Genomic DNA, 26352 nt, shown 5'->3' with positions numbered 1-26352 from the left:
GCTTAGAAAACAGGTGAAGATCTGTGAGCAGCAATATGGTTTCATGCAGAGAAAGAGCACTAGAGATGCAATGTTTGCTCTGAGAATACTGTTGGAAAAGTACAGAGAAGGACAGAAAGAGTTACATTGTGTGTTTGTGGACTTAGAAAAAGCTTATAATAGGGTGCCAAGAGAAGAGTTGTGGCATTGTATGAGGACGTCTGGAGTGGCAGAGAAGTACGTTAGGGTAGTGCAGGACATGTACAAGAATAGTGTGACAGTGGTGAGATGCGCAGTCGGAATGACAGACTCATTCAAGGTGGAGGTGGGATTACAACAAGGATCAGCTCTGAGTCCTTTCTTGTTTGCAGTGGTGATGGACAGGTTGACAGATGAGATCAGACAGGAGTCCCCATGGACTATGATGTTTGCAGATGACATTGTGATCTGTAGTGAGAGTAGAGAGCAAGTTGAGTCTAGTCTGGAGAATTGGAGATATGCTTTGGAGAGAAGGGGAATGAAAGTCAGTAGAAGCAAGACTGAGTACATGTGTGTGAATGAAAGGGAGCCCAGTGGAATAGTGCAGTTACAAGGAGCAGAAGTGGTGAAAGTAGATGAGTTTAAATATTTGGGGTCAACTGTTCAAAGTAATGGAGAGTGTGGTAGAGAGGTGAAGAAGAGCGTGCAGGCAGGGTGGAGTGGGTGGAGAAAGGTGGCAGGAGTGATTTGTGACCGAAGAATATCAGCAAGAGTGAAGGGGAAAGTTTACAAAACAGTAGTGAGACCAGCTATGTTGTATGGTTTAGAGACAGTGGCACTAACAAAAAGACAGGAGGCAGAGCTGGAGGTGGCAGAGCTGAAGATGTTGAGATTCTCTTTGGGAGTGACAAGAATGGACAAGATTAGGAATGAACATATCAGAGGGACAGCTCAGGTGGGACAGTTTGGAGACAAAGTCAGAGAGGCGAGATTGAGATGGTTTGGACATGTGCAGAGGAGGGACCCAGGGTATATAGGGAGAAGGATGCCGAGGATGGAGCCACCAGGCAGGAGGAGAAGAGGGAGACCAAAGAGGAGGTTCATGGATGTGCTGAGAGAGGACATGCAGGCGGTTGGTGTGACAGAGGAAGATACAGAGGACAGGGTGAGATGGAAACGATTGGTCTGTTGTGGCGAGCCCTAACGGGAACAGCCGAAAGACAAAGAAGAAGATTTGTCTGATTCTAAAGATTCCAAAAAGGTATAGTTTGGACTATCTATGACTGAATGTTATGGAGTTATGGCGTAAAAACCTTAAGAATGGTGACAAAGGTCAATATCAGTTTGTACAGGGGTCAAAAATTAAAGTTGCTCCAATTTTAGTAAAAACTGGTGCAAATTGTTGATTGAGCTACTTGGATTAATACATGGAATAGTTCTGACTGTGTTGAATGCTTGATCTCTAAAGTAAAGGTCAAATAATGTTGATGTCCATTGAATTCTTTGACGTGTGACATATGTTACCCCGTAACGTGATAACTAAGCATGATACATGGTGCAAACTATTCCTTTTTGAAACCCTATTAACTCAACCAATAACTTGCATCACGTTTGAACAAAATTGGAGCAACTCTAACTTTTGACCCCTGTACAAACTGAAACTGACCTTTATCACCATTCTTCTTGTTTTTACCTCTAACTCTACAGAATTCAGTCATATATAGTCCAAACTATACCTTTTTGGAATCTTTACAATCAGACAAATAATGTGGTATAATTTTCAATATGACTGGAGCCTTTTTATATTTTGACCACTATATAATTCTTCAATTACATTGTGACCACAGGACCTTTGTGGTTAGGACGGCGGTGGGATCGAACCTGGACGGCTTGCACTAAAGACCATTCCCCTACCAGGTCAGCCAAAGAGGAATTCCCTGTTAGCCAAGCTAGCGGGAATGTCTTTTCAATCAGGACCCAGGACCTTCATCCCGCTACACATCTCCCCACCATTTTTGACTTTGTCCCGAAGTCACAGGTGCATTTAAGCATGTTCTGTGACTACACATCCTGTTCGTGATGCCAGAGTGTGACCGCAGGACCTTTGTGGCCGGGATGGTGGTGGGATCAAACCCGGACAGCTTACAATAAAGACCATTCTTCTACCAGGTCAGTCAAAGGGGAATTCTCCGTTAGCCAAGCTAGCGGGAACGTCTTTTCAATCAGGACCGGGGACCTTCATCCCACTACATGGGTGATTCTTTAACTATGGGCACTATTGGCCTTGTAAATGTAATTTCCACCACACCATTGCCTTACAATATAAAGCGCCTTGGGGCAACTGTTTGTTGTGATTTGGCGCTATATACATGTGCTCTGATGTCACTGTTTATCTCCATAGAAACTACCCAAACAATCTTTCATACAAACTGTTTAAAGGGACATTACAGTGTTGTGGTGGAAATTACGGCAATAGTGTGGGACAACTACATTTTGTTTAAAAAAATCACAACAGTTGTATGACATTGAATACCCCAGTTATATTTTGATTATTTTACTGATATTTTATTCAGAGATATTTTAAAACATTAGAAAAAACGTTTTTTTGCCATTAATTTTTATCATTGAAGATCAAAAGTCTGGGTGTGGGACAAGCACAAAACGGCAATATTTGCATATAATAATGCTGAAAAAAGGTGAAAAAGTCATCAAAGACTACTAGAACAAATTTCTTAACACACTTTCATTGTAAAGATAACTATAAAAGTGTGAAATTTCCCCTTTTTTCTGTTTTTCATACAATATGATCAAAGGACATAAGTGCCCGTAGTCTAAGAATAACCCACATATTGAAAATTCAAGTGGCCTGTTGTTTTTTCTTTTCAAAAGAGTAATATCTAAGGTGTACTTCTACCAAATTTGGTGCTTTTGTCACCATTTGAAGTATTCCTTTCTAAATATTGTTATCTGCTGCACTATATAGTCTGCTGTTAACCGCTGCAGCGGCCGGACTACATTTCCCATCATGCTCTGCCGTGCAAGCAGGAAGAACGTTCTCTCGCAGGGGCTCACACTGATCCAAGTTAGGAGCTTTCGGCTGCCAGCCTTAGCCCATCATGTAAGTGCGGCGGAGAATTCTTTGCAGTGCAATTGCAAAATTACCTCTTTGCAGACGCCCGTGGAGGCTGTGCATTGGTAATATCGCCCTGTGCACGGACACGCACGCCTCGGACTCAGAAAGGCTCCAAGTGCATGAAGATCGAGGCTTGTGTTTTGCATCTTTGTTGCAAAGCAAGCCGCTGAAGCTCCAGTGCGAGGGCGATGGAGGGAGGGAGCGAGAAAGAAGGCAAAGTCTTTTCTGCTTCCCCTCCCCCTCATCAAAGCAAAGGGGAAATGTCTCAGCCAAAGGGAGGTAAGAACGCGATCTGTGCACAACTGTCCACATGCAATCATTGCTGCACGGCGTGCACGGTGCGCGGCTGCAGCTCGGGCACGGCCCGTGCATTTTAAAGTTCGATAGTGTGCGTGCTCTTTTCTTTTTTCAGGGTCCGTTGCATTTCCTGATCTTCCTCTTTGCACAGTTCCTGGTAAACGATGCTGTGCGCGCCCCGGCGCGTTGTGCTCGGTGCACGCACGCACGCACGCACAGTCACGAGGTGCCCGCGGACACTGCAACGCTTTCTCTGTTTAAACTCTGCACGTGTGCGTCTCGTGCGGTAAAGAAAACCGTGCCGCGTGCACGCGCTTATATGTGACGTGACAATCTGCAGCTGTCACTGCACAACTTTGGGCTTGTTTAATTCTGTGCAGATTTGCTCATTTGTTTGTGAGGTCTTGCAGTTCGAACAGATGGAAGACGAAATTTCTAAGAATAGAATTCGCAGAGAACTGGTGCGAACAGTTCAAGGGGCATCAGGCTATTAAAATCCAAGTCTCCATGCAAAAAGCTCAAGGCTGTCTGTCATCTGCTGCTTCCGTCCAAGCAGCCGGATTTGTGAGTAACCCCTGGGTGCACACGCATTGATGTGCAGGGTGCATGAGATCCCTCACAGTTTGGCCACAACTTTTATCACGGTTCTGCTGCAGCTGCAAAACTGAGCCGTAACTTTGAGTTGATACAGCTTGCAGAGAATGCAGCGGCTGCAAAAGAGGCTCCAGTGTGTTTTCCTCCCCTCACCGTGTTTTCCAAGAAGTCCAAAGTGAGGCTGGTACATTGCACAACATTCACACCCTCAATAACAGGCTGTGCAGGACATGCACAGGTAGGTAGGAGAGTTCCAGATGGTTTGAGTCTAAAGGTTCGGCTTCTCTTTCATGCGGACGCAGATCTGGCCAGCTGTGTCACTAACGATTACAATGCCCCCAAATCCACAGTTGGTGTTTTTTCATGACAACTCTACACAAAAACTGCACTTTAATGCCATGACCTCTAGTGGCACTTCAGTGCAAAGTTATTCTGAAGAGATCTTAAAGCTACAGTATGTAGTATTTGGTGTCATTTAGTGGTGAGGTTGCAGATTGCATTATGTTGTCATTGTGAAGATTTTGTTTTTGCATCTTCCTTGATGAGTATTCATGCTTCCTTGCCTTTTCTTGTGATAAGCAATATGTATGAGCCTTCATTTCACAAAAATGAGGGTTCTCGCACTTGTTAGCCTGCACTAGCAACCAGTAGACATGAATTCTTGTCTTTTTTTTCTTTAGTCTTCCAGCCACACTGCAAAATGTGAAAGGCAGACAAAAGCCCTGTTCTGACGGGATTAGTTTTATTTGGGGAGGTGAAGTAATGCTATTATCACAGGATGCCTGTGATATTTATGCACACAGGTTAAGGAAGTGTGGTATAAATGACAGAAATAGGAGTGTCTACTCAATAAACAGGCTTGACACACCGCCGTCACTCCTAAACAAAAAAAAAGAAATCAATAAATAATGGAACTTTATTTATCCCGATGGAAAGTATTTGGCCAGAGTACAGAAACAGTGAACAATATTTTTATTTTTTTACAATAAGTACGATAAATTTATGTGAATGACTGGAAGACATTTGCACAAGATGTTCGACAATATTGCACATAACTCTGAACAACTGAATTAGGCTGAATAGAATGGATTTGCATCTACAGTCTGCTTTCCATCATGTAGCTTCTGTCTAGTTAGCTTTCAGTTTCATGTTTTTTTTTTTTTTTTGTGGCTGTTTTGGCTGTGCACAGAGGTAAGGGGTGTGCTCAGTGTGTCAGAGCAGCTGGTCTGAACACATCACATGAAAGCACATAAGTGTGTCCCATTGGCTTCATTTAAAAAAAATCTGCCTGCAGAGGTGTGCAGCCTCTTCACAGTGCGCTGTGTCTGTGTGCCAAAAGCTGAGCTGAGGTGCTGACTGAACTCGATCACATGATTCTGTAGCCGTGATGTGTGAATAGATTAATGCAGAAATTGTATGTAAATGAAGACCAAATGTGATTGCACCTTCTCTGCTGCTGGTGCGGTGATTGTCCACAGAATGCATCTTTAAGCACATCCATACTTGAGATAAACAGCGGAAAACCCCTTTCATAGAGAATATTATTGTCATCTGTATTTGCATGTTATTAATTTTACATTTAATATATAGATTCAGTGGAAGTCAAAGGTCACTTCCGGACCATGACTTCGTACATTTCCGCAAGCCTTGTATAGTAGTATAATTCCGGTATGTTCTACGTCCAATTCCAGAATATTTCCAATTTGTAAACTGTGCAAATTGGTAGTTTTTGGCTTTTGTGACATAATTTTGTTACTCTGTACAAAGTAAAATAATATAAGCATCCAAAATAAACTAGGGTGTTTAGAAAACCTTCTGTTAAGAAAGCACTTGGGAAAATTTTGAAGAAAACATAAAATTTCATAGGGGGGCTCATACTTTTGCCCTCATCCATATCTCTTCAAACAATTTTCAGAAGCAACTGAAGATATTCAGCAAATTTAGATTTTATTCATATTACATTTTTTGTCTTTTTATAACACACACATATACGAGGTCTGTGATGAAAAAAGCGGTCCTTTTTATTTTTTTAAAAAAATAAATGGATTTGATTCATATGTTTTTACGTCAGACATGCTTGAACCCTCGTGCACATGCGTGAGTTTTTTCACGCGTGTCGGTGACGTCATTCGCCTGTGGGCAGGCCTTGAGTGAGGAGTGCTCCACCCCGCCCGTCGGAATCTCTTTGTCTGAATAGCCGCTGCGGACGGCGCGCGTTGCTTTATCAACATTTTTTCTGGACCTGTGAGGAATATCCGAGTGGACACTATTCGAGAAATTAAGCTGGTTTTCGGTGAAAAGTTTAACGGCTGATGAGAGATTATGGGGTGTTTCTGTCGCTGTTAGGATTTCCCACGGAGCGGGACGTCGCGCAGTGTTTCCAGGCGCCGTCGTCGGCCTGTTTTGACCTGAAAACATCCTAATTTAAGGCTTAATTCACCCAGGATGTCGTGAGAGAACAGAGAAGATTCAGAAGAGGCCGGCATGAGGACTTTATGCGGACATGCCACTGTTTAAGGACATTTTTTAATGAAAGACGTGCGCGCAAATTCGCCGAGTCGTTTCCGTGACGACTTGGCAAATCTGTGTGCGCTGCGACAGGAAAAACACCTCCGTGTTGAAAACCATTTGTAAAATTCAGGCAGCTTTTAATGGCTTTCAACAAGTGAGTAACTGAGAAATTGTTTAACAGCTTGGGCATGTTCCAACTTGCCCGTTAAGATTTCCAACGGAGGTGTTTTTCCTGTCGCGACCCCCCGCGGTCGGGTCCGACCCGACATGCGACTCTGCCCGCACGTTCTTTCATTACAAAATGTCCGTTAACAATGGAATGTCCGAATAAACTCCTCATGCCGACTTCTTCTGAAAGTTCTCTGACGACTTCCTGGGTCAACAGAGCCTGAAATGTGGAAGTTTTCAACTTGAAACGGCGAGACGCTGACGCCTCGAAGCGCAGATCGCCGTCAGGCGCCGTGGGCCGTCCTTACAGCGACACTTACAGACCAAAATCTCTCATCAGCCGTTAAAATTTTTTACCGAAAACCAGCTGAATTTATAAAATGGTGTCCACTCAGTTGTGCCTTACAGTTTTGAAAAAATTTTGATCAAACAAAGCAGCAGTCTCTGAGCCATTCCTAATCAATGAAAAAATCGACGAGAGGGTGGACGACTCCTCACTCAAAGACTGTCCACAGGCGAATGACGTAACCGACAGGCGTGAAAAAACTCTCGCATTCCCACGAGGGTTCAAGCATGTCTGATGTAATCACACGTGATTCAAATCCATATGGTTTTTGAAAAAAATAATAAGGTCCGTTACTTTTATCACAGACCTCGTGTGTGTGTATATATATATATATATATATATATATATATATATATAAAATAGGAGCCACACATCAGTGTAAATGTGGGGACCAAATATAAGAAATGTTTTATCGTCTAAAAATAAACAGTGTAACCTCTGAACTTTCTAGAAATGGCACATGAGCAACACAGTGATTCATTGCTGCACTTCATCTTCCTTGGTTTGGAGGAAAAATTCACCAGTAGAGTTATGATATGGAAATGTTTCCACATTAGACCCATTTATCAAAATCTTCATGCAGACCGCCAAGTGGTCTCCGTGCAGCTGATTCCTGAGATCAGTTTTCACAGACTAAAAGTGAAGATTTGTATTTTGGTACTTTCTTAAGTTTAAGGACAGATTCATGTTGCTATTTAAAGAGGTGAGTTGTGTGAACTGCTTGGTTCCCTGTTCACGGTTTTACTGGAGTTGCTCTATCTGGGGAAGAGGTCACAGATATCAACCATATTAATGTCGTTTTTCAAACTATTTCAGCAATTGAAAACAGTCTCGGCTGCTATCTGGTTACAACAACTCCATTTTCTGGTCTTCACTTTTTCAAATGCTCCTCAGCAAAACTAACACAGACGTATTAGAGATCATCACACGATAACGAGTTTGTTGGTTCCACGACTTCTCTGAGGTCCTTAGACACAATTTCCACCAGGCTTGGCACATATATGTTGAGGGTAGAGCTGAAACAACTAATCGAGTTAATCAATTAAAATCGATTATTAAAATAGTTGTCAACTAATTTAGTCATCGATTAGTTGCTAAATAACTTTGTTTTACCGCACGTTTCGTTTCTTTGATATAATCAACCGAGCTTTGCTTTGAATCTTGAACCAATGAAGGAGTGCTTCGAGCTGCTGCTTTGTTGGTTTCATTTGTTTTATTTCAATTTATCTTAATTTTCCCCACTAAAACCCTAAAGAGCGTTTGTTGTCGTAAAAGAGTCAAATGTATTACAAATTATAATATTTTTTAATTTATTTTTATTTATATATTAATAATAATAGCAACAATAATAATAGTAGTAATAACTAATAATGCTACAATACAATTTTAGAGAAAGAGACATGAGTCACGTGTGTCATTGTGAAATGACCACATAGTTTACAAGTTATTCAGAGAATGTTGAACATATAATGAGTCTAGCTACAGTTTTTGATTTAGGTTTTATGGTTAACTGTTTATGCTAATTGCTCATTTGCAGCAACAAAAATACCTCTTTTTTTCACCATATATTTTATAACATTTATATGTTTCAATGTTGTTTTATGGAAACTCAGCCCTTTGATAAAGCAATGCCATTTGAAATAATTATTTTTGTTCTTTATTATAAACTGTTTTATTCTTTATTATTTTATATTTCAACAGCCAAGGGACATTTGATGATTTGTTGATTTTCAAGTATTTTAAGTTTTCAAATAATGTTCTGTGATGGAAGGAGAGATAAATTGTTTCCCTGGCACATTTTAAAAAAATTCCCCGCTAATTCGATTAATCGATTAATCATGTCGAAACCCCATCAGATTCATTGATGATGCAAATAATCCTTTGTTGCAGCCCTAATTGAGGGTTCTGGAATTGCCTTGGCAAGGCTAAATTTTCCAAAGGTGAATTACTGGGGTCAAAGAGCAAAATGAACGTTTTTGCATTGAACATGTGCTGGTGCGGGTCCTGGAATTCAGTCTGATTTGGACCAAATATGGCACATGCTTTGGTGGATTACAGCGCTGCCCTGGCAAGGTCAGCCAGAGGTCAGGCATTTGGGTGAAGGCTAAGATCATTGTGGTGGAATGTCAGATCTCAGTAGCCGTTAGAGCAGATGCTATTATATATTAACTTTATATGTCAGACCATATTCCATATGATGTGTACTTTCAGGGAGTAGCTATCATCTGATGGCCGTACAACTGACTGCATGCACTGTGACTCCCCTCTGCCCCCGTAAAAAAACAACCCAACAAAAATAACAGAAAACCAAAACAAAACCAAAAACCAGGAGATGCCCTGTAAAATAACCTCCAATAAACAGCTACTCCACAGAAATGGAAGAGTATTGGGGGGGATAATGAAAGACAAATGATGTGGAAAGATGGAAGTGGGAGGTGATGGTCTAGTGCTTAAAGTGTTGGGTTTGAGACCAGAGGATCCTCGGTTCAAATCCCAGCCTGACCAGAAAATCCCTAAGAGCCCTTTGGGAAGGTCCTTAATCCCCTAGTTGCTCCCGTTGTGTAGTCGGCGCCTTGTATGGCAGCAGCCTGACACTGGGGTGAATGTGAGGCATTATTGTTCTAAAGCACTTTGAGTGTCTGATGCTGATGGGAAAAAGGCTATATAAATGCAGTCCATTTACCATTTAACTGACTGGAGCAGGTCCGTTTAAAAACAAAACAAAAAAAACATAATATGCATAGTCAACCTGTCACACATCACATGCACACAATACATCTGGTGTGAGACAGATGTCAGATTTTGGAACAGCATCATACGGCATAGTCACAGAAAGGATTAATGGGTATCTTGTTTTATTTCCTCTCTCCTCCTTTTTCATTGACATTATTTAAACATATTCCTAGCCTGGTGGGGGTTGTGATTGACCAGGCTGCCTGCCAGGCCTGTCCTATTATAGGGGTAATCAAGCCAGTTGTCCATCACTGATGAAAACCTTTGGCACTATCTCCAAGTGCACATGCTATCTATTCTTTCCAGTTTCCCATACTGTAGTATATTTCGTCTCTAATTTACTCAAGGACTTCGAACCATGATTCACCCCGCAGTTGCGAGCTGAACCCTTTAACTCAGGCTGAGGGGTGGAGCTGACAGGAGATTACACAGGCAAAACAAAGTTGGTTTTGGGATTAATTGGGTGCATCAAAGATCACCATGAACAAATTCATCATCTTTAATTGGGTGGGGTACAATATGATGGCACTGATTGTTCTTGAGTTGTCATCTACAGAAGCTTGCCTCAGGAAGCAACTGTGGGGAGAAACATGATGTAGAGTACTTGGACAAAGTCAAGCTGAGGAATCGATAAGAGCGTGTGGCTGGGGATGGTGACAAAACTTGTTGCCGTGTCGCAGACCAAACGCTCCTCCCCTAAAAAATTGGTCTAAATGGGATTATTAACCATCGGATGACAAGGTAAAACCTCTTAAATCATTCTAAAGTCAGTTTTAAGCAATAACAAGGCTGTTTTAAGCAGAAATGAGACGAAACTCGGTGACACTTTGAAATGACAGTTTGAAGCAGAAACGATGTGATAATCCGTGAACCGCGGCTGATGACGCATGCGCAGTGAAGGCAGGACGGGCCGATTTTTAGGGGGGACCGTTTGGTCGGTGACACTGGTACTGCAAATTAGTGTGGCTACTTCAAAACACTTTATGGAAACATTTTGAAACCCCTGTGTTTTGAACATTGATTCAGAGTCTGCATGAAAAGGAAGATGTGAAGCGGTTCAAGAATGTGCATCCATATCAAATAAGTTTTACATTTAAAGGCTGCAGTCAGCACAGGGTCTGGATGTGTACCGGGTCTTACATTGCTTGTGAAATCATATAATGATCAGTCAGATGTGCAGTTTTGTCAGTCGGCAGGACATGTTTTGACCTGCATCGATGGCAGAGCACGTCTAGTAATTGTGTGATTGTTGACATCATATTGTCACAAATACAAGGTATAAAAGGTCGGTTCACTAAGACCTCAGACAACAGGGGGCAGAGTTTTAAAAACCTACTTGCGGATGCCTGTACTTTAAGATTTCACACAATTTTGAGGTTGTGCTCTGTGGTGCAGTTTGCTGTCAGTATTGTTTTTTACTGCACTCACCGTATTGAACTTTATTTCATTGAATTTCTTATGCTGATGAATATGAGAGAAAATCAAAAGTTGAAAAATTACAATGATGAGACGGTTGCAGAACATAACCACCAATGTCTTCATTTAACATAGTCGTCGCAGTGAGGTCAGGTCAGAGGACAGAGTTTTGTCCTTGTACGCTGAATAGTTTGTGCAAATGCTGGATGTAATAAAATATAATGAACATTTCTTATCTGGTTTTGAAATTTATCACAATGTATAATTTGATAATGCTCCCAATTTTGAAGACTATAATGACTGAATAATCGTCAGACTGCAAAATCAATATCAGATTGAAAATAATTTATATATTTATAATTAGTATATGTATTGCGATTGGAGTCTCTACCAGCAGAGATTGCAGTCATAATCTCCACCAGTATTGTGTGTAGAATTTTGAAGAAAAAAGTGAATTTCATCCATTTTGAAATAAGGCTGTAACATAAATTGTGGAAAAAGTGAAGCACTGTAAATACTTTCCATATGCACCGTATACATCTATATTTATCACATACCTATAAATGATACGCCAATATGATTGGATAAAACACTAAAGAATAAATAGCAATACACCCTTTTCGCGGACGGGTAATATTTTTCATACCACCTGAGTAATCAGCCAATCCGGACAGCGGAGTGGCGCAGTAACGAAGAGGCGCGGTCAGAGGAACTGTGAAATACTGGTGAGTCACTATTAATAATTTCTTAGGTGTCCAACCTCGTAGGTTGATCGTTAAAATTAAATTTGTTAGTTCTAAAAGCCATCATAATTATTTATAGGAAAACGTTGTTTTTTTTCTACTAAGGTTTGAACTTTGAGTGTTTACACAGGAGAGAAAAGTGAGAAAATATTAATGCCTGTATGAGAAAAGTGTATAAAGTGTGTAGTGAGGGGTTTTACAGCCTTAAAACATCTATAATAATTGTAAAAAATAACGCTGACTGCTTTGCGGATTTTGCCTATCGCAGGTTATTTTTAGAACGTAACTCCCGCGATAAATGAGGGACCACTGTATATGATAAAATCGTTATCAAGTTGTTCACCAATGAATATGGCTTTTTACACCCTTCAGAAAACCATACAACATTTATCATTTATAGGTATATGATAAAATCGTTATCAAGTTGTTTTTACCAATGAATACACACCTGAGGCCGGAGGCCGAAGAGTGTATGGTTTTCTTCAGGGTGTATAAAGCCATATTCATTGGTGAACAACTTGATAATTGATAATACACCCCCATCTGACTTATTTATATATTGGACCCAGTGAGTCAAAATGTCACACATTCTCAAAACATGTTTGTTTGTCAGAATGCAAAAATGGAAAACCACATCCTTAATTGCCCCTCATAGTTTCCAGCTTGACATATATGTATATATATATATCTATATTTATATAGATATATATATATATCGCTGCAAGAGACAGCGACAAAGCGACCAGCTCACACCCGGCGCCAGACACAGATTTGTGGAGGGGCCTTGCATTGCTCTGAGGAGGGCACCTGTCTTTTTTAGGCCAGAAGTGTAAAGTCCTATTTAATCAGGGGTTTCTCCCTGGGATATTTAAAAATTTGAAATGTTGAATATATATACTCAACAAAAATATAAACGCAACACTTTTGGTTTTGCTCCCATTTTGTATGAGATGAACTCAAAGATCTAAAACTTTTTCCACATACACAATATCACCATTTCCCTCAAATATTGTTCACAAACCAGTCGAAATCTGTGATAGTGAGCACTTCTCCTTTGCTGAGATAATCCATCCCACCTCACAGGTGTGCCATATCAAGATGCTGATTAGACACCATGATTAGTGCACAGGTGTGCCTTAGACTGCCCACAATAAAAGGCCACTCTGAAAGGTGCAGTTTTGTTTTATTGGGGGGGGATACCAGTCAGTATCTGGTGTGACCACCATTTGCCTCATGCAGTGCAACACATCTCCTTCGCATCATCCGTGAAGAGAACACCTCTCCAACGTGCCAAATGCCAGCGAATGTGAGCATTTACCCACTCAAGTCGGTTACGACGACGAACTGGAGTCAGGTCGTGACCCCGATGAGGATGACGAGCATGCAGATGAGCTTCCCTGAGACGGTTTCTGACAGTTTGTGCAGAAATTGTTTGGTTATGCAAACCGATTGTTTCAGCAGCTGTCCGAGTGGCTGGTCTCAGACGATCTTGGAGGTGAACATGCTGGATGTGGAGGTCCTGGGCTGGTGTGGTTACACGTGGTCTGCGGTTGTGAGGCTGGTTGGATGTACTGCCAAATTCTCTGAAACAACTTTGGAGACGACTTATGGTAGAGACATGAACATTCAATACACGAGCAACAGCTCTGGTTGACATTCCTGCTGTCAGCATGCCAATTGCACGCTCCCTCAAATCTTGCGACATCTGTGGCATTGTGCTGTGTGATAAAACTGCACCTTTCAGAGTGGCCTTTTATTGTGGGCAGTCTAAGGCACACCTGTGCACTAATCATGGTGTCTAATCAGCATCTTGGTATGGCACACCTGTGAGGTGGGATGGATTATCTCAGCAAAGGAGAAGTGCTCACTATCACAGATTTAGACTGGTTTGTGAACAATATTTGAGAGAAATGGTGATATTGTGTATGTGGAAAAAGTTTTAGATCTTTGAGTTCATCTCATACAAAATGGGAGCAAAACCAAAAGTGTTGCGTTTATATTTTTGTTGAGTGTAGAATAATATCGTTGAATAACATAGTTTGAGAAGGAAAGAGCAATCTTCTCATGTCTGACTCACGTGAATAAAGCATAGGGCTTGAAACAACTTAATCCGGATTGCCTCCTGACAGGCTGGTTTGTAAAATAACAAATCAGATCAATAAGCAGAATCAATAATGGCATCGATATCTGCAAAAGCTTATCAATACCCATCCCTAGTTATGTTACAGCCTTATTCCAAAATAATATGACAACATGAAAAAAGTGTTTTTGAAATGTTTGCATACTTATTAAAAATAAAAATTAAGAAATCACACGTACATAAGTATTCACAGCATTTGCTTAATACTTTGTTGATGCACCTTTGGCAGCAATTACAGCTTTAGGTCTTCTTGAATATGATGCTACAAGCTTGGTGCCCCTATCTTTGGGTAGTTTTCCTCTTTGCAGCACCTCTCAAGCTCCATCGGGTTGGATGGGGAGTGTTGGTGCACAGACATTTTCAAATCTCTCTAGAGATGTTCAGTTGAATTCAGGTCTGGGCTCTGTCTGGGCCACTCAAGGACATTCACAGAGTTGTCCTGAAGCCACTCCTTTGATATCTTGGCTGTGTGTTTAGGGTCATTGTCCTGCTGAAAGATGAACCATCATTTCAGTCTGAGATCAGAGCGCTCTGGAGTAGGTTATCATTCAGGATGTCTCTGTACATTGCTGCATTCATCTTTCCCTCAATCCTGACTAGTCTCCCAGTTCCTGCTGCTGAACAATATCTCCACAGCATGATGCTGCCACCACCATGCTTCACTGAAGGGATGGTGCCTGGTTTCCTCCAAACATGGCACCTGGCATTCACACCAAAGAGTCATCAGACCAGAGAATTTAGTTTCCCATGGTCTGAGAGTCCTTCAGGTGCCTTTTGTCAAACTCCAGGTGGGCTGCCATGTGCCTTTTACTAAGGAGTGGCTTCTGTCTGGACACTCCACCATACAGGCCTGATTGGTGGATTGCTGCAGAGATGATTGTTCTTCTGGAAGGTTCTCCTCTTCACAGAAGAATGCTGAAGCAACCATTGGGTTCTTGGTCACCTCCCTGACTAAGGCCCTTCTCCGCGTTCGCTTAGTTTAGACGGCCAGATCTAGAAAGAGTCCTGGTGGATCTGAACTTCTTCCATTTACAGATGATGAAGGCCGCTGTGCTCATTGCTTCAAAGCAAGCAGAAATATTTTGATAACCTTCCCCAGATTTGTGCCTGGAGACAATCCTGTGTCAGAGGTCTACAGACAATTCCTTTGACTTCATGCTTGGTTTCTGCTCTGACATGCATCGTCAACTGAGGGACCTTATATGTAGACAGGTGTCTGCCTTTTCAAATCATGTCCAATCAACTGAATTTACCCCAGGTGGACTCCAATTAAACTGTAGAAATATCTCAAGGATGATCAGTGGAAATAAGGGTGCACCTGAGCTCAGTTTTGAGCTTCATGGCAAAAGCTGTGAATACTTATGTACATGTGATTTCTTAGTTTTTTTTTTTTTTTTTTTTTTAAGTATTTTTACTAAATTTGCAATTATCTCCAATTTTTTTTTACATTGTCATTATGGGGTATTGTGTATAGAATTTTGGAAAAAAAAATTATTTATTTTGGAAAAAGTCTGTAACATAAAAAGGTGTAAAAAGTGAAGCACTGTGAATACTTACTGGGTGCGCTGTAATCAAGACTTCCAGAAAGGAGGATTGTAATGTTGAATAGATGTTAAAAAATGGTTATGGTGAAAATATGTAGAAAACTGGTTTAAAAGTGAACGTTTATTTAACTTCTATAAATAGATGTTGAATAAACATTCACAGCTGTTAAGACTTAAACACCCAGAAGTCACTGCGCAGTTGCCATGATTTTACGAATCGGGATGAAATTTTTGAATAGTTTGAAGATTTGACCCCAATTTCAAAACTGGTGCCGATGATGGCCGTAACTACTGTTTTTATACCAAGTTTGTTCAAGATTGACAAAGAAGGATCAAGGAATTACTGTGATGCTTCAAAAAAGCACCCCGGAATGCTATTCGGGTTTAAATGTGAACGTTGCTCTGTGGAATAGCCTCATTACATGCCGTTTAGACCAGTTTCAGGGTCGCTGTCATCCATATAATTCAGGTGTTTTCAGCGTTGTGGTCCAGACATACCTTTCTACAAATAGCACTTTCCATGTCTTCAGTTGTTGCTTTGAAATGAGAGAGATGAGTTCACTTCCTGCCAACTCGAGCTGCAGGTACTTTTTCCAACAGTCTCTGCATTGTTTGGTTGAGGGCCAGGTCCACAGTGACCTCCACAACAGGGTGGTGGTGGAAATGAAGGTACTGTTGGGCGAACAAGAAGAAGAGGTAGTGAAAGAGGAGGAAAGTCTGAAGTGTGGAAGTGAGAGTCGGATGTTTGCATGTTGGCAGTGTGACTGATAAAAGGAGAGAGTTGGCTGATATGACGGAGAGAAGAATGGTGGACATACTGGGCCTGATTTACTAAGATCACATAAAACGAGTGCTAAATTGGGTTGGCTTTCCACACTTTTGCATGTTTGTGTTGGAGAACTTTTTATAACTGTGCAAATGGCAGGGGGTGGTAACGTGATAGTAGTATGTAAATGAGGATTTTGTGTGTCTTATTTTGTACATGCCTGCAAGTGGCTGACCGAATTTCATTTTGCACTTACAAGCATTAACAAAAATGCCTGTTTTAGCTGATAATGTTGTTAAGCATTGACCAAAACAAAAATGAAAGTGCTTTGAAAATTATTTGTCTGCTTTCACAGAAGGTGCAGGGTGTGTGGCACAAGCCCGGTGTCACCGACCAAACAGTCCCACTAAAAATCCGTCTGCCCTGTCTTCACTGCGCATCTGTCATTAGCCGCGGTTCACGCATTATTGCCTCGTTTCTGCTTCAAACTGCAGTCCAGTCATCATCTATCTCGGTGACAGATATCTGAAGCTTTTTGTACAAGTCATTTCCATATAAATTCAGCTTTATGTCATCATAAAAGACAGAGGAAGCGATCAGAGCGAGCTGCTAGCTGATGCGTTCACAGTGCGTTGGTTGTTTCAAATCGTCACTGAGTTTTGCCTCATTTCTGCTTAGAACTGACTTTATAATTTAAGAGGTTTTACCTTGTCGTCTGATGGTTAATAATGTGCAGTGGAGGCAGGGTGGACCAATTTTTAGGGGGGGGGGGGCATTTGGTCTGCGACGCCGGTTTCACTTTAAGATTCTCTGCCAGATCCTTTAACTCTTCCTGGGGGGTGTGAACAAACATGATTATGATTTTCATTTTTTAAACTTACATTACCCTGTCAGAAACAGACTCCATGCCCACTCCTTGTCTGTGGTGTATCACATTTTCTTTAGAAAGTGAAAATATTGTTTCTAGACTTATACTGAAATGTTTCAAGGTTTTTGTTAATTTTAAAAAATACAGCCTACAGCTCCAAAAAAGTGGAAAAGAAGTTGAAGAAAATAAAATCCATATCTTAAAATATTAGTATATTTCATGTCATGGTAAATGGACTGCATTTATATAGCGCTTTTCCATCTGCATCAGATGCTCAAAGCGCTTTATCAATCAATCAATCAATTTTTTTTATATAGCGCCAAATCACAACAAACAGTTGCCCCAAGGAGCTTTACAATTATGCCTCACATTCACCCCGATGTCATGTTTAAATACCTTGTGCAGTATAGCCAGTCTGCACTGTGTACACCTGATCCCGTCAGATCTTAGATGTTCAGCAGAGTACTTGACTGGGAAGCCACATAGGAGGACTGGGGCTGTGTGTGTTTGTCCGGCTAGTACTGGAGTTACGTTAGGGAGGGCATCTGGTGTAAAACTTGTGCCAAATCCCAATGCAGATCTGTACTAGATCCATTGAGTACACAACAAATGGAGGCAGCTGACAGACAGTGATAAATGTGACACACCACAGAAGGAGAAGCACCAAGTGATAAATTGTGGCTACATCTGAACACAGTTTTTACTTCTTCAAAATTGATCAAACACAAGGAAAACAGTTTCAGAGTGCTTGTTGCATTGCTAAAGAAAATATGACCTTGAACTTTGTCAATGACCTTGACCTCTGATCATTAAACTAATTACATATATGAACGCTCCATATCGGAAAACATATGAAATGATGCCTTATTTACTGAAATAGTCAGTCAAAATATTGACTAATATATGAGGAATTTCAAATTTCTTGCTCACCAGGATTTGGCCCTAAAAGCATCCGCCTATAAAATTCATAAAGTGTTGATAATAGAAATATAAGGAAAAGTTCCACCAAACGAACAATGGTTTACAGAGGTTCAGGGCATCCCTGATGATGCCTCATGCTCAGTTTTTCTCACTACGTGCTTGGATTTGAAAATTGCTTTGTCAAAGTTGGCTATTTTTATTATATATTTTAATGTAACAAATAGCGATGTCCCAATCCGATCACATGATCGGAAATCGGGCCCGATCACGTGGTTTCAGACTTGATCGAAATCGGACGTTGCATCCTAATCAGGAATCCGATATAGATTTTATCCTCATTATTTTGATTAGTGCTATTTCAAGCTTATTATTGCATCGGAAGCATCAGAGGCATCAAGAATCGGTCTAAAAAGCATTATTTTCAATGAGACGCGTTGCTTTTTAGAGGCGTCAGAAGCTGAGCTAAAACGATGCTTCTGGCGGGAGCGTGCATTTCCGCTTGTCAAAGTTCAACCCAATTTTTTTTTATTATTATTGAACAAAAGAAAAAACATCACAAGTTCAACCCAATCCAACTTTCGATGCTCTGAGCTGTGACGTAGCTTCGTGCTGTCCAATAAGAACGATGCGTTGGGCCAAAACATGGATGACTAGTGGCAGAAACCACTGATCTGTACAAAACAGATCGGTGCAGAAACCACTGATCTGTACAAAACAGAAATGTGTCACAGGACTGTTCATTTATAGAGCAGTTTTCTGATGAAAAATCTTTGGAAATGTTTGTTGTTGTTGTTGTTTGTTACCTCAAAATTTCTGATTACTATTAAAAAAGTTTAGAACACTTGTAATTTAAAATAGCTAAATAAATCAATAAATGGTTCTTTAGAAACCTTTCATCTGTAAATTAAAACCGCCTGTTATTTCAGATTAGATAATTTCTTGTTTAACAAAAGGAACCATTGACATTTATTTTTAGACAAATAAAATAACATGGACATTTGTACATTTTTAAGTCTGATAGATTATTACTTGATTGTTCAAGCTACCTCAAGGAGAAGTGCACTGTTTAAGTGATAAATAATAAAATAAGGTGATTAAAATGAAAATATTATATATTTAGCATTTATACATTGTTCATTCAGTTTTTTAAAGTATCGGATCGGGACTTGGTATCAGCAGATACTCAAAATCAGATGACTTGGAATCAGATCGGGGCCAAAAAACACCTGATGGGGACATCCCGAGTAATGGATTCTCGGGTGTTTTGACATCAAATTTTGAATTGATCAAAAATGGGGTAAAATTTTGTCTGATGAAAAAAGCAAACTTTACCATGCCAAATCAATCTATTTGAAGGGTAACTGGTTTTGAATTGTAAGTCAAGTATTTTTCTGAACTGCTGTCTGACAAATACGGTCTGTTATTATTAATATCATTAACAGCAGTGATGTGGAATTTAGACAAATGTGCTTTGTGTGCTAGTTAACAGGGTCAACAGGGGCAAAGCAGTGTGGAGGACTTTGATCACAAAAACAACCTGAATCCATGCACACCCCAGATGACTGCTCAGCTTACTGACAGCATCTTACAGATGATTACCAAGGACATGAGACCTCTTGCTGTTGTTGAAGGCCAAGGCTTTCGTGAGATGATCAACACATTTCATGCAGGAAATACACTTCCTTTTATGTTACTAAACCAGATTACCAGTGAAGACCGGGCTATTTTTTGTTGCATATTTTATCTTGTTACTTTTGTAACAAAGGTTTTGTTTTTCAAGAGGTATTTGAATAAAATCTTGCAATATTAATAAGGCATGCTTTTGCTTTTTATTTTGGGTAAATTCCTTGTCATAAATTGAGTAATTAAAATAATCGTTTGAATAATCAATAAAGTAATCATTAGATTAATCAAGTAATCGAAAAAAAATAATCGTTAGATTAAATGATTAAAAAAAAAACAATTGTTAGGTGCAGCCCTATTCTGTTCCATAAAGGGCAAGGAAAGAACACAAATAGCTTATTTGTTGAGTATCATGTCTGTCATTTAAGGTTAATCACCTTGTATTAGGGGTGTCATGGATCACAAAACCCAAGGGTCAGTTTTTAAAAAATAGATTGGATCATTGTCACATGAGGGGAAAAAATAATAAATTCAATTTCCCTTTAACATTACCTCCATTTTTTTTTTGGACACATAATTAATGTATGTGCCTTCTGACCTTGTGTCACCCTCGGCTTGCGCTGTAGTTTGTGACATGAGGACAGCTGGTGTCACACCATGACCGATTAAGGAAATGCATGAGAAGCTGATTTTAATTTTTGCATATCTGTTTGTGTTTGTTTTTGTCCTACAAACATCCTTTTCCCATCTGTAAAATGAGTTCCTTAGCTGATGCCCACAGAGTCTGTCAAACAGTTTTGTGTGTGCTCAATACTTTGATCAGAGATCAGGTTAAGAGCTTTAAGAGCTGCACATTTGTTTGCTGTTTTTTTACTTTAAGATACTCATGCATTTATATTCTTCAGCTGTCTGATGTTTCAGACTAGGCTTCTGATTGGCCAAAGCTCCAGCGTGGGATGGGAATTCTGCATAAGCAGAAAGAGGACAGTTCCTGATACAGCATCATGCAGCGGCACTCTCCATTTAGCCAAGATCACTAAAGAAAAAGACAGCGTAGTTGGGTGTGTTTTTTTTTTATATCTGGACATCAGAGTGCACTCTGCGGATTATGTTGGCGAAGTTGTTTGATGTCCTTACTGCTGTAGTCGTACTGAACGCCAGCACAGTGGAGAAGCAAGTATGATGTCATGATCCTGAGCAAGCCGGATCTTAGTAGTGTCCTCTGACACTTTGAGTGACTGTCTGACAGTGTCGTGTGCTGGTTGCCCCCGTATGGTGGCATCAGGAGGGCGGGTGTGTTTTTTTTCTTTTTTGCAGAATGTGTTAAATCATTCCTTATTTTTTTAAGTGGATGCACAAGAGGCAATGAAAAATACATCACAGTGATGAGATAATTGTCCGCCAGGATCCTCTTAACGTGATGACAGGCGTTCTCATCCCACCCGAGTGTGGGCCGGCGGAAGCAGTTCTGACATGAACGTCTTTCTGGTCAGTGGCACAAACTCACTCAGATGAAGGATGTTGCTTAAATCCCTGTTTCTGTGAGTGGTTTCCTGCCTCCTCAGGTTGTTAGTCACACATGCACTACAGTTACTGTCTGCATGTCGAGGGCTTCCGCTGAGACACTTTTTACCCCGACCGTGTGCTGCAGATCACAGTGTGACACGCCTGTGTCTCTCTCCAGCTCCAGCTGACCTTCGCACCCCTGCACAAATGCTGCGTTTGTCACGCAAATAGAGGGGGCTGCATTTTCAACAGCATACTTACTAATTTTGCTGTTTCGACTGGGCAATTGTTGGTCCGGCTCCAGGCCTGCCTCGGCTTTTTGCTGCAATAACAGTAGAATTGTTTGCACCATTGTTCAAATAAGCCACTAATTGTACGGCTGTTTTTGCATGTGTTGACTTAGTGAGCATGCAAGTTCTGTGCACACACATACACACACTATACACGTGTGTGTGTGTGTGTGTGTGTATGCACACACGCTGCATACAACAATAACTTTTTTAATACCAATATGCAGCAGCAATATTTAGGATGCTGACATTTTAAGATTTGAACAGTACCTGTTTATTTCAAATTTGCCACAGTCGTAGTTGGGCAATTCAACGGTAACGGAATTACAATCTGAGCTAATCTGTTGTGGTTAGATGCCATATGTCCAGATTTTGCTGCTGTTGTAATTCCGTTACCATAGAATTGCCCAGTTGCAAGCAAAGGGTTCTTAATATTTTCTGTTGGAGAACTGCTGAAAATGACACGTGCTAAATCCAGGTCTTGCCTCTGTTTGTCCTGGAGTAACCCTTGCAGTTGTGATAGCAGCAGGTTTGCAGACTTTCCTCGTGAAATGGGTTGAGAATGAAAGTGAGGGCTGAGCCTTATAATGCAATATAGTAGATTTATTTTAAAAAATATGGCATTGGTGGCAACCAGACTGAGGCTTTAGATCAAGCTCATTCAAGCTGACAATCAAGCGCATTTCAAGCAACATATAAATTTCAGCCACACCCGCTCCTATTGTCATCATGCATGTGATGATAAGATTATGAACTCCAGCGAGCCCTAACATGTCCAGCAGGTAGTAGACTATCTCTGGTCTGTGGTGTATTGCATAAGAAAAACCAGTTGCTTTTTGTTTTGATCTGGTGTATCAAAATTAACCAACTTTTCACCTGTTTATACTCATTTTCTGCTCTTTTGATTGGGAGACATACAAAATGATAGCAGTTAGGGGCAGAGTAGATCACAAAACTTACAGTTTGGATCAACAAACATATTTTTTTTTTTTGGTAAAAAAAATTACCATGTAGAATCCAAATAAGCCTGATTGAATATTGTTGGACATTTTACTAGGTGTGTAGAGCAGTGTACTACAACCCCAATTCCAGTTAAGTTGGGCGTTGTGTAAGATGTAAATAAAAACAGAATACAATGATTTGAAAATCCTCTTCAACCGATATTCAATTGAATACATCACAAAGACAAGATATTTAATGTTCAAACTGATAAACGTTATTGTTTTTGTGCAAATATTAATTTTGAAATGGATGCCTGCAACAGGTTTCAAAAAAGCTGGGACAGTGGTATGTTTACCACTGTGTTACATCACCTTTCCTTCTAACAACACTCAATAAGCATTTGGGAACTGAGGACACTAATTGCTGAAGCTTTGTAAGTGGAATTCTTTCCCATTTTTGCTTAATGTACGACTTCAGTTGTTCACAGTCCAGGGTCTCCGTTGTGTTTTGCGCTTCCTAATGCGCCACACATTTTCAATGGGCAACAGGTCTGGACTGCAGACAGGCCAGTCTAGTACCTGCACTCTTTTACTACGAAGCCACGCTGTTGTAACACGTGTAGAATGTGGTTTGGCATTGTCTTACTGAAATAAGCAGGGACGTCCCTGAAAAAGACGTTGCTTGGATGGCAGCATGTGTTGCTCCAAAACCTGAATGTATCTTTCAGCATTGATGGTGCCATGACAGATGTGTAAGTTCCCTATGCCATGGGCACTAACACCCCCCCATACCATCACAGATGCTGGCTTTTGAATTTTGCGCTGGTAACAATCTGGATGGTCTTTTTCCTCTTTTGTCTGGAGGACAAAAACAATTTGAAATGTGGACTCATCAGACCACAGAACACTTTTCCACTTTGTGTCTGTCCATTTCAAATTAGCTCAGACCCAGAGAAGGCGGCGGCGTTTCTGGGTGTTGTTGCTGTATGACTTTTGCTTTGCATGGTAGAGTTTTAACTTGCACTTGTAGATGTAGCGACAAACTGTGTTAACTGACAAAGGTTTTCTGAAGAGTTCCCAAGCCCATGCGGTAAGACCCTTTACACAATGATGTTGGTTTTTAATGCAGTGCCACCTGAGGGATCAAAGGTCATGGGCATTCAATGTTGGTTTTCAACAAGTAGCTTACGTGTATAAAGTTCTCCAGATTCTCTGAATCTTCTCATTATATTATGGGCTGTAGATGATGGAATCCCTACATTCCTTGCAATTGAGCATTGAGAAACATTGTTCTTACACTGTTGGACTATTTTTTCATGCAGTTGTTCACAAAGTGGTGATCCTCGCCCCATCTTTGTTTGTGAACAGCTGAGACTTTTGGGGATGCTCCTTTTATACCCAATCATGACACTCACAATTAGTGTCCTCAGTTCCTAAACACTTTTTGAGTGTTGTTAGAAGGAAAGGTTATGTAACACAGTGGTAAACATACCACTGTCCCAACTTTTTTGAAGCATGTTGCAGGCATCAATTTCAAAATGAGCAAATATTTGCACAAAAACAATATAGTTTATCAGTTTGAACATTAAATATTTTGTCTTTGTGGTGTATTCAATTGAATATAGGTTGAAGAGGATTTGCAAATTATTGTATTCTGTTTTTATTTACATTTCATACAATGAAATGTATGGGGTATTGGGGTTGTACACACCAATGTGCACTATGCATCACATTAAATCTTTAACATGTTTCTGCACCAAGATTACCTAATTTTGTAGGGTAAAAAGAAGAAAAGCATTCTTATGTGCCAATATTATTGATTTTTGCACAGATGTGAACAATAGGAAGCATGTGAACAACAATAACAACAGACCAAAAGGTTTCAAAATGTCGGCCCTGCTCCTGGAGGACCACCTGTCTTGTGTATTTCAGTATTATCTGCTCTTGACAGATATGTGGCTATGTCAGGTGTGCTTGGCCAATCAAAAGCCAGGAGACATCAAGGCCACGTTCAACCTGAAAACGTATTGCAGTGTGTCGCCACGGCTTCAGCGTTGTAGGAGATTTACTCAAAACCAGGGTTTGAGGTGCATTTTCTCTTGGTTGCTTCTTGAGATTGTCATGCACTCACATGGATTAACTTTAATGTGCTCCCTGTGTGCTCTGTGCAAGCGTGCTGTCTTGGAAAATAGTGTACAAGTATCAGATCAAGACATTGATTTACACAGGGGTGGTATGCGATTACAGCTATCTCAAGTTTGGTGAGTTTGTTGAATGTACGGCGCACTCATACGATGCCATCATTTTAAAAAAGGAAGAAATTTAAAACAAAAATATGACAATGTTCTTGCATGAGGCCCAGTGTCCAGAGAATCAGGTCAGGACCTTTCTTTCAAAATTCCACCAGGTGTGTTTCTCTTGGATGGCACATTATGTAGACTTCTTCCAGTAGTGCTGTCCATGGTAGTAAACAATTTTGTCCATGTGTGTTTTCTTCCTTCTAACAAACTGTAACAGTCTGTGACATGGGCGTAGGCAGCAGGGTGAGGGGTGGGAACCCTCCAAACCCCTTCGAGTAAAGATCCACTTTTAAATACATTTTAAAGACATTTTTGCACACTACTACTATTAATAATAATAACAACAATAATAACAATAAATATATTTTTAAAAACTAAAACATTCAATCAATATTAGTCTGAGTCTTCTAGTTTTACTACTGTGCTAAGGGGAATTGATCAGCAGTATAAAACATAAAGGAGCAGCTGAAGGTGAAATTTTTCTTAGTGCATGAGAGCGCTGTTAACTAGTCATATATGCACAGTGATTGATTTTAAATGGCTTTCATATTGTGGCAAGTAAATTTGATTCCCAGTTTGTCCAGCATGGCCAAGTGACTTCCGGGGATCAGTGTAGAACCCTGTTCGCATCACGTGCCTGCCAGGAATACTCCATTCAGTTTCAGCTGAGGGACTGTAACTTGGTAGCACGTTCAGGATGGAGGACATGATTGAAAAACTATGTTGTAGAAATCACTCTTCCTATTCTTTGAACTTATCTGATCATTTCCGCGTTGGCCTTTATTGGCGGACAATCCAGGATCTTTGTGTAAATGGCCCTTTTTCTTCTCCCGGTTGGTTGTTCTTTAGTCATTAGCACCCCCACTCGCTCGCTGTGAATCCTCTGAACAATAACCTGCGCTATTCACACATGGGCTCAATCGATGATTGCGAAATGAACTTTGTATTCAAGAGCTGGCAAGTTATTGTCCATTTTAATGTTCGGTCCAGCTCATTTGGACAATTGCATTCTCACGTATGTCTTGTCCAGGTGATGTCTGATAAGTTCATGGTTGTAGTTGAGTTTTCCCGCATGCTTGCTTTCCACTTCTACGGCAACATATTGCATTCACTGGATGAAAAAAATCAGACTGCAGATCTCGTAATTACAAGATCTTTTCTTATAATTACGAGATCAGGGTTTCGTAATTACGAGAAAAGATCTCGTAATTATGAGTTCAGGACCTCATAATTATGAGTTCAAGGTCTTGTAATTATGAGTTCAAAATCTCGTAATTACGAGATAAGTTTTGTAATCGCTTCCATACAATGGGCTTCCGTACTTCCAGTCCCTCAGTAAAGACAAGCATGAGAATTCCCGAGTTATTATCAAAAATCATTCAATTTGTAACCTCCAACACTGCACTGTGATCACACACCATGCACACACAAAGTGTGGATTTTCCCCTTAAATGATCCTGCATGAATGGACATACAGCGCCTGTCAGCTGACTGCCGACTGTCAGCTGGACGTGACTGTGCATGCAAGGCGTTACATTACAAACACAGACATCA

The 26352-nt window shown here is 40.5% G+C and overlaps 1 protein-coding gene across 1 annotated transcript in view; it reads left to right on the top strand.

Moving 5' to 3' along the window:
• The first annotated feature begins 2998 nt into the window (after positions 1 to 2998).
• map2k6 (mitogen-activated protein kinase kinase 6) overlaps positions 2999 to 26352 on the top strand; it is a 250419-nt gene continuing 227065 nt past the window's right edge. The window contains exon 1 of the mRNA XM_034193373.1: positions 2999 to 3370. Within this exon, the coding sequence (XP_034049264.1) occupies positions 3280 to 3370 (91 nt within the window). The 5' untranslated portion in view covers positions 2999 to 3279. The remainder of the gene's footprint in view (positions 3371 to 26352) is intronic.

Source organism: Thalassophryne amazonica, chromosome 18 (assembly GCF_902500255.1).
Source record: "Thalassophryne amazonica chromosome 18, fThaAma1.1, whole genome shotgun sequence".
Taxonomy (NCBI): Eukaryota; Metazoa; Chordata; class Actinopteri; order Batrachoidiformes; family Batrachoididae; genus Thalassophryne; species Thalassophryne amazonica.
This window is presented reverse-complemented; position numbering and strand designations above follow the sequence as displayed.